Raw genomic sequence first — 9,621 nt, forward strand, 5'->3', positions numbered from 1 at the left:
TCATAAACCGGGACCACAATAGTTGACTATAGAAGCAAAAGAATAAAACGAAACCATGTGCTTTTCCTCTTTCATGCCTGACAGAAATACATTTTTGAGTGCACCAGTTGTGTAACTGTACATTCATTCCGACAGAAACCGCAGAATAGTAGTATATAAAATGCTACTTCATAGCTAAATGTATGATGATGGTGATGAAACTTCTCAGATATTACAGAATCACAGTTAGGTCATACTTGACCTTGTGAAGAAAATCAATATTTAGGATTCCAGCTTTCTTCTTCTTTTATGCTGTAAAAACATAGCTGTAGGTTTAATCCATGGAAGATCACTTTATGCAGCCTGTTTTGCAAAATCTTACAACTTTGTTTCAGTTCGATTTTGAAGCTCGGATCTTTCTGAACAATAATTTCAGAGCGAATAGATGATGCTACATTCAAACTCTTTATGACATCTGACCTACTGGCCTCTGTATGGGCTGTGCATATGAAATAGTTTTTTCATAGAGTTCAATCCAGCTTGATAGAGTTTCAAAGAAGCAGGATCAAAAGAAGATTCTGGTGGCTTCACTCTGTTTGGCTCTCAGGACTCTCCCCCACCTTCATCTCCTCCAGTTGTTCCTGAATAGCATTGAGCTCTGTTTCTGTGTCCGGTTGGGATTCCACCTGGGGCTCCTCACATCCGTTTGCCAGGTTCTCTGTGCTCTCGTAACAACCTGAGTCCCGTGGCATTTCAGTCTTTTGCTCCTCTGCATCGGATTCATCCTCCGCTGGAGAGCAGAAAAGATGTTACTACATTAAACAGATTGCAACTTATAAACATGTACGGTCTAGACTCTTTAATGCACTTACAATCATGAAGCAATTCTGCTGCTTTCAGTATCTTCACACATTGCTCAGGGTCTGTAATATTCAGTTCGTTCAGGTGGGACTCCTTCAGGCCCCTGAAATCCTCCAAACTCTGGAAGCCATGCATGGACAGGACAGATTCCAGCTCCTGGACACACAATGAAGTCAGTCAGTGCAGATCCTATTGTACTGTGATGTAATAGCTCACATGTTTAAGAGAAAGTAACTTGAGGCTTACAGTTAGGCCTATTCTCTCCAGAACTTCCTCCAGGGATTGCGGTTTGGGTTTGTTCTTTCGTCCTTGACTCTGGCATCGCTTCCTCTTTGGTGGTGTGTCTTCCTCTGGTAGTATTGTGACGTAGATGAATTTAAAGGAGCCCACTTTGTTATTGAGTTTACCAGTCCAGGTGCCTACTGGTGGCTTCTCAATGATCTGGATGATGTCTCCTTTCTGTGTGTTTTGAAAAATATAAGTGCACTGCATGCAATATACTTGCTGGATACATTTTTTTTTTTAAAGGATTAGCTATACCCAAAATTCTGTCATTAGTTGTATTATTTTCTTTCATGAAACACAGTAGAAGTAATTGTGAATAATATACTGGTTGTTTTTATCCCGCGATTGGGGACTTAAGATTTCAAGCTTCAAAAAAACTTTTAACCATAGCACACAAATTTCATGGACCACTTTTTGATACTTTTGATGCTCGAATGCTTCAGGAAAATGTTCATTGTGCTTTAATTGTATGGAAAAGAGCAGCCAGTACATTTCCTCAAAAACACTTCTTTTGTGTTCCACAGAAAGCAAGGCAAGTTTATTTATATAACACATTTCATATCAGGGCTATTATAGTTAACTAAACTAAAACAAACAAACAAACAAACAAATAAATAAACAGTTTTGCTACTTGAGCCAAAAATAAACATGAACTGATTTATTTTGCATTGTGTTGTCAGTTGTCAAGGCAACATTTTAAATGTAATAAAAACTATATAGACGTATATTTAAAAAAACAACAAAACAAAAATGAAATAAAAATGGCAAACACACCCAACAAAATGACTCAAACTTTGAATCACAATGTTTACATAAACCATAAACTTATATCAATAATATACTATTTTCATACACAATGGTAATCCTTTCCGTGAAAAGTGTTAAAAATACTATTAATTGATTACATACAAATGGATTCAAAATGTAAATTAATAGTGTTTTTTTTTTTTTTTACATTCTCCAAAAACAGCTCTTTTTAAAAGGCTGACCTGTAGTTTGAGGGATTCGATGTCATACGGGCTGGGGGTGAAGTCAGTGTGGACGAGGGCTCTGCCGCAGAAGGGTCCTGTGTAGGTGCTGTCCTCCAGTCTCATACTGTCTCTCTGGCTGAAGCCACTGTCCAGACTCTGCCTGTCAGCACCTGCACATCAGGAAAAAAAGAACAAAAAAATCAATCAGCCTTATGATTTCACTTCAGCTTCATATTGTGCCGGGCTGAGATTGCTTACATCCAGAGAGCTGGCGCGAGAGAGGACTGTGTATTGTGTCCTCTGAGCTGTTGGAGCACACAGACGCCCTGTTCCCAGCAGTGAGATCTGGAATCCAGTCAATTGGAGACATGGGAGACATAGAGCCGTCCTCCCCACTCTCATTCTGAAATCAACAAACGTAACATTTAAAAGTTCATTTGAATTCATATGCTCACGAATGTAATTTAGCTACTGGAAACATCCGGAGACTGCTGACTGTATAAAATGTAGGCTACTGGTTTCTTCCACATGGGGGAGACAAATTCAATCTGTTACATTAAGTGCTTTTCTTAGATGGTTGCTAGCATGTTAGATTACTTGTAATGTAATGTAATAAAATCAATATTTTACAAAAAGATTCAATTAATTGACATTAATTGATGCATTAGCTATCATTAACTAACACATTTACAGCATTTATTAATATAATGATAAATTATGATTATTTTATGGATCATTTATATGTGGTAATACTTAAAAATGTGAAATGCTAAATAATTGTAGCAATTAACATTAACACATTCTCTTCTAGAGTTTATTATTAGTTCATCATTGACTCTTATTTTACTTTAGACTTGTGCTTTCTACTTACCCCCGCCTCTGCAAGGGCTTTCTGTACCATCTTGGAGGTTTTACGGGTCATTGTGCGAGATATGACATTTCTCCATTTCTTTCCCAGTTTCCCACTACTTTTCCCTGAATCCTCTGGTGATGCACTCTCCAGCTGCTGAAAGAAATTGCAAAAAAAAAAAAACATTTTATTCAGCTTCTAATTTTGTCCTCTTGACTCATAGAACTTCCTCTTGTCTAAAAAGGTCTACAGGCAATGAATACTTCTTGCTGCTTGCCCTCATAGACTTGTTCTGTGCACTATGTCCTGGCTCCATCATTAAAGAAAACGAGACAGACTTCTGTTAGATTTTATTGCCTTGATTAATTAAAAACTTTTAGCTTTTAATTACTTACTGTAGAACTCTTTGATGTATTTTCATAATGCTTTTGTAGTGTTATGTTCAGGGCTTTGCCCTGGCTAAGCTAAATCAGCATGTATTTGTGTATGATATAATCTCATTATAAGCAGTGTTAGTTTTAACTTGATGGCCCCATAGCCAGCTCTGAGGTCTCCGAAGTTCGGACCTTGACATTTTTTATCTAAATGATTAATCTTCTATTTAAAGCTTCTCATATGAGAGTCTGAATGTATAATTAAGTTTAGACAGTTTTTAAGATTGTTCATTGCCTGTGGTATGCTGCGGAGTGAACGAGGCTTGAGAACAGAGAACCATGAGTGAGGGCGCGGACACTTCCCCATTCAAAACTAGACGAGTGACATGTCTTGGGTATTTATAGTTTTTGACTTGGATGCCCAAGAGGCATTTCAAAGATGGCCGCCGAGTGACATGACTTGTCTTAAAGAGACAGCTGAAACAGGAAGAGAGGGCAGGACATATTGAGCACCCACACTCCCTTTTTAAAGTAGCCAATTGCATTTTGATTATGTCTGCTCGGACCAGAGATGTTGAGCTCGGTAAAGCTGCATTTGACAGCCTCAGTCTAACAGATTACCCCCTAGATTCAGTATTCTAGATTTACTCTTAGTAAAACAAAACAGTGGTCATAATCCTGCTGATGCATGTAGTTGCAAACGTTTTTAATAAATGGCGACTCGCGCATATGTTCCGCTCCGTGCGATTGCGTCTCAAGTCTGGATGTGCGTTCTTGTGAAACAACGTGAAACCAGACCTCATTTGCATCAATCGAATGTCTGAATCGTTCCCTATCACCTACACTGTGCACTACGAGGAATACACTGTACAGGAAATAATACACTGTGAACAAGTGAAATATCTCAGCCAAATGTGTTACTTCATGACGTAGAGCCGTAACAGAATAATATTAGAATTCCTGACAACTCGTTTAGGCTATTTACAAGCCGACTCCTTTTTTTGATAGACAATAACTTTATCTATCATGCACTGTCGGCTTCACAACTTTGCATATAGTTTATGTTCACAAACAGCTACATGACACACTGCATGAAAGGTAATATTCAAAAAGGCATAATAGGGGCACCTTAAACTGATAGTAATCAAAAGAGCCCACAGACATCTTATTGCTAACAGGATACAACATTTAGCAAGGCATACGCAAAAAAAAAAAAAAAGAGATATTATCTGTCAGAAACGTTATCAACACTATCAAAACAGTAACACTAGTGCAGAGATCTGTAGAACAAGTATGTTACGTCTATGCTATTCATATTGTAGGCTAGTTACATTTTCACAGTCATGCTAACAAATTTCATAAGGGCACTACACAAAGTTATCCTCAATATAGCAATGGTAATTAATGAAAACTATAACAGTTATATTGCTGTTGCTGAATAAATAAGAAACAACTGATAAAATTATATAGGCTACGCCTTACCTAAAGTAATGGTGCAATGTGATATAATTTAACAATGCTAATTTCTCCAAAACTGTGAAAACATATTTTACAAACATCTACATATCTGTCTCTTTTAAAGTGTTTAGTGTATATAACGAGTGTGGGTAATAATGTGTGGTTATTATATCAATACCCACCCACTCCTCACTAATTTTCAAACCCTGGCTACGGCCATGGGGCCTGTTCTTAAGAGGATTTCCAGTCAATCTCAAGTCTGTGACAGTGGCTTTTGTGTCACTACCGCAATGAGTCAGTGTGGCTCCTCCTCTCTGAGCTCAAAGAGAAATGCCACCGACTCTTCCTTTTAGGACATGTGCTGTTATCAAAGACACAGACGAAAAAACAAAAGTACCTGAAGACGTCAAAGGGATTTTACGTCTGTCTGTTACTTTGCCCTTGTGTTTATACCTCAGAACTTCACTTAACAACAGCACAGAAATCTATTCCATACCATTTAGCACTTTTAATATCGAACTGGACACAGTTTAACAACAATAAATACATTCATATTTATTAAATTATTAATTAATAATAATTATTATTAATTTTTTTTTCAAATGTTATCTTAATTAACTAAAAACAAAATATATACAATAACTTTTTTAATGTTCTTGAAAGAAGTATCTTATGCTCACGAAGGCTGCATTTATTTGATTAAAAAATACAGTAAAAACAGTAATATTGTGAAAATGTATTACAATTTAAAATAACTGTTTTCTATTTAAAAAAAGTTATATTTATAAATGTAATTTATTATATTTTATTATTTATTATTAGAATTTTCAGCAGTCATTATAAATAAATCTTATAGAAAAAGCGATATATCTTTGCATAAAATAGCACAGTTGCCTGCTTCTCTGAAAAGCAGACAGAAAGCTAAGCAGGCTCTCTGCTTGAATGGCTTCTGAAAAGATGACATCCTGTCTAGATATTTTTAAAACTTTCAAATGAAGCTGTTATTAAGCACCAATCTAGCAGTTTGGTTTAAGGTTAACTGTGACTTGCCTGTTGTTTTTCTACACAACTTCATATTATCCAATAGTTCGATAATCATGAGACAATAGCAAGTTGGAGCTTGAGTAGATCAATTTTTATATAATGATTATCTTGATTTACTCACCTTCAAGTGGTTCTGAACCTGTATGAGTTTATTTCAGCTGTTTAACACAAAATAATGTATTTTGAAAGAACGCTGGCAACCAAACAGTTGATGGCATCCACAGACTTCCATAGTATTTTTTCCATACTTTGGAAGTCAAATGCTACTGTCAACCGTTTAGTAACCAACATTCTTCAAAAGTCTTCTTTTGTGTTCAACAGCTGAAATAAACTCATACAGATTTGAAACCTGTAGGACGGTGCTTAAATGACAGCATTTTCATTTTTAACAAACTCCTCACTTACGTTTTCATCCAGTGTAGGTTCAGAGCTCACTACGGGTGACGACGGCTTTGGCTTCATAAAGTCTTTGAAGCTGCTGGACCTTTGCAGAGTCAGCTGTGAACACAGAACAGTTTCTCATCAGAGTCTAATTAAAGTTACAGTACTGTACGGTATTCAGATAGATAGATAGATTATTGTTCATGATTCCTGACCCAGTTGGCCTTTTGGCTGAATGCAGAGTCATCCAGCATTATGCTGATGAAATTTTATCTCTATGCGTCATGAACAAATCCAGTTCACTTTAACTGACAGCTCATGTTATAATGGCCATTTAATGTTATTGCAATTCCACAAGCATATATCCTGATCAATATTTGGAGGCATTATTAGGCCTCTGGAGCAACACATGAGCAGAAGAAACAACATGATCCTTTTCAGATCCATGGACCAGATGAAATTATAAGCATGGATAACACTTCATAGGCTTTCACAGATAGGATAATGTGTTAGTGACACTTTACATAAGGTCTCAGTGTAACTGATTACAAAAACAATGTGTCAGTATAATCTTTCTACAACAAAGGGCTTTCTGGCCCTGGTTTGTGCGCCGCTGATCTACAGTTTATGATAAAGTCACTGTAAAAGACAATATATTGCAAAGTATGACTTGTTTGAATAGAACCAGACAAGATTCATTCAAGAATAAAACACTTTTTTGAATTAATGTTTGTCATTCAGTGTGGGTTTTGTGGGCTGTTGTGCATCTCTGTTCCAATTTGACTTTTTTTCTCTCTCTTATCTAAACCTTTCGCTGTGCTGCTTTTCTTCAACTCAGGAAGTGGGTATGTCACAGTCATCATGCAGCCAATCCCTGCAGAGCTGTGCACTATCTAGACAACACACAACAGACTGCAATCTGCTGAGACAACTAAATGCAGAGAGATTGTTCAAAAATCATACTAAACGAAAAGTCCCACTGTTAAACTATCATTGCACAAATCATTCTCATTTGGAAACCTTCCACATAAATTTCTCCAACACAGTGACAACATTCTGCATCATCATGAGATGGTGAAATACATTTCTGATAGATCTCGACTGAAATGATTACGCATAATCTAAACCATGGCCAAAGAGGAAACTGGAACATTTTAGGTGATGTGCAAAAGCTATTTTCATTTACGTGGTACTGAGCGGCACCTCTATGGTACATCCTGTATTCTGGATAAGGATATGAGAAAGGCATTGGTGTAAAACATATAAATAAAAGACAGCAAAATTAACCTTGATGCACAGCAGCAAGATTTTCAGTTCTCACTTTGCTTGGGTTCCGGGCCTTTACAAAGCACATGCAGTTTCACAGAGGAGAAATATCGAAACTGTTGGCTGTCACACGCAAGATGAACCAAATCAAATGGAAAATAAGAGTAATGCTGTAGAACAGTTAACCGCTGATTGCTGTGATGACCTACGTAAATCTCACTTTGAATTGAGGAGCTTTGGTTGCTTTGCTCTGATGATGTATGAACTGTTTCAGGATGTGTGGTACGGTCTGCTGTATCTCTACAGGAACTGCTGCACAGCCATGCATTTCACCCAGAACAATCATAGAGTTTCAGTTCTTACCGGTCTCAAGTCAAAACTACATATTACAATAGGACTATTATTAATGCAGATGAATGGAAACACTTGAAAAAGCTTCTCAAAGTAGTGTTGTTAAGCAGTTAGCAACAAAACCACATGTTCTGCCATAATGTGTTTGTGTCATTTACCATGTGCTTTTTAAACAGTTTATTACGTGTGTGTGCTCCCTTGGGATTAAAGACCTCTAGAATGAAATCTTCAAGAGCATAATTTCTACTCTTGCTTAAACTCTTCAAAACAGGGCCACACAGGCATTAAGACACAAACTCCTACCTTCTTCTTTTGCACCTGGCCCTGTTCTTTTTCAGATGCATTGGATGGTTTCCGTCGTAACATGTTGATCCTGTAGTGGGTGGGCAATATTCTCCTGAGGACCACGACTATAGCTGTGGCAGTATGACACTTGGTTGTGCTAAACGAACTGTCAGTCTCACTGCCAAGGTGCCACTCACAAAGAGACAAAAGCCACCAGAGGAGGAAGAGGCAGAAGAAAAGTTCTTCTCTGATCGCAGGAGTAGAGAACTAAATGCTTGAGGAAGTAAGTCACATGACTAGACAGGAACTTCTTTTTTAGGAGGTGGTTTTGGTTGAAATGGTTCATATCAGATAAAAACCAAACCATAGATAAAAAGATAATAAAAAAAAAGACCAGATATATTCAGTCATACAGAACATCCTCACCCTGAAGATTTGTCATGGAGTTCAGAACATGATGAATTATTATTATTTGTTATATAATATTATTATTTAATTTATTATTTCTTGAGTTAAACATTCAGTCTCTGACTCTAAATAGTTTGAATACTTGAATAGTTTAATATTCTAATATTTTTAAATCAAGTACATTTTTAATCCATTTATTCACACCCTGTATATTAATTATACATTAGTTAAAAACATATAATAAAAACATTAACCTTTTCTAATGCTTAGAAATATTGCATATAAACATAAACAATATATATTTTTTTTCAATAAATAATTAAAATGTTTAATTTAGAATATTTAAATGAACATTTAAATACATATTTAATTCATATTAATATAAATAAATATATTAAAATGAAAACCATTTAATGCAGAACATTTAAATACTCTAATTCTAAGTAATAGTAATCAAAAGTTCTACTCTAATAGTACTTAGAAATGTATAAATATATAAAAAAAAAAAGATTACTAATTATTACTAACAATTATTACTAATTACCAATTAATTATTACTATCTATCTCTCTTATTATTATTATTATTTCATATATTACATGGAAACTAACATTCACGATCATGATGCCTCTGAGTCCTGAGACCTTTTGCATGTAAGTTCAGCCAGCTGGTACAGATCACAGAGGAAGTGGTGTGTATGAGTTGTCAGAGTTATTTTTATATTTATTTTTACACCACATGGCAAGATGCCTGACAAAAATAAGCATGTCATAAAGTATGAAATGTTTAGGTCAAATAGGCCGGTGCTTACAGCACATACAAGCTGTAAGTAACATGTAATACATGACTTTAGACAAAAACAGTCTTTTCTGTTGTACAGCCAGCGGTCAAGTACAATGACAACTTTAATGAAGTCATTGTTTTCAAAACCTCCTGTTGCTGCAGTTCCTCTTTATTGTAAGGTCAGAGCCTCAGCAAAGAAACAAACAACAAATATACAGAATCACACCCAATCAGTCCTTTTTTTGAAAAGATAAGAAACAACGTTGAAAGTTGTTTTGAGCTGGAGGAGAACAGTCAAACAAAGAAGCGCAGAGAGAGAGCATGAG

At 36.0% G+C, this 9,621-nt stretch overlaps 1 protein-coding gene across 1 annotated transcript; it reads right to left on the reverse strand.

The window, feature by feature from the left end:
• Positions 1 to 299: 299 nt before the first annotated feature.
• LOC113058155 (SAM and SH3 domain-containing protein 3-like) lies at positions 300 to 8,349 on the reverse strand. Its single transcript, XM_026225831.1, has 8 exons — positions 8,124 to 8,349; positions 6,228 to 6,320; positions 2,968 to 3,102; positions 2,355 to 2,499; positions 2,115 to 2,266; positions 1,087 to 1,299; positions 852 to 996; positions 300 to 769 (listed from the first exon to the last, which is right to left on the reverse strand). The coding sequence occupies exons 1-8, from the start codon at positions 8,184 to 8,186 to the stop codon at positions 567 to 569; spliced, it is 1,149 nt and encodes a 382-aa protein (XP_026081616.1). The 5' UTR covers positions 8,187 to 8,349; the 3' UTR covers positions 300 to 566.
• Positions 8,350 to 9,621: the final 1,272 nt, after the last annotated feature.

Source organism: Carassius auratus, chromosome 39 (genome assembly GCF_003368295.1).
Source record: "Carassius auratus strain Wakin chromosome 39, ASM336829v1, whole genome shotgun sequence".
NCBI classification, from domain to species: domain Eukaryota; kingdom Metazoa; phylum Chordata; class Actinopteri; order Cypriniformes; family Cyprinidae; genus Carassius; species Carassius auratus.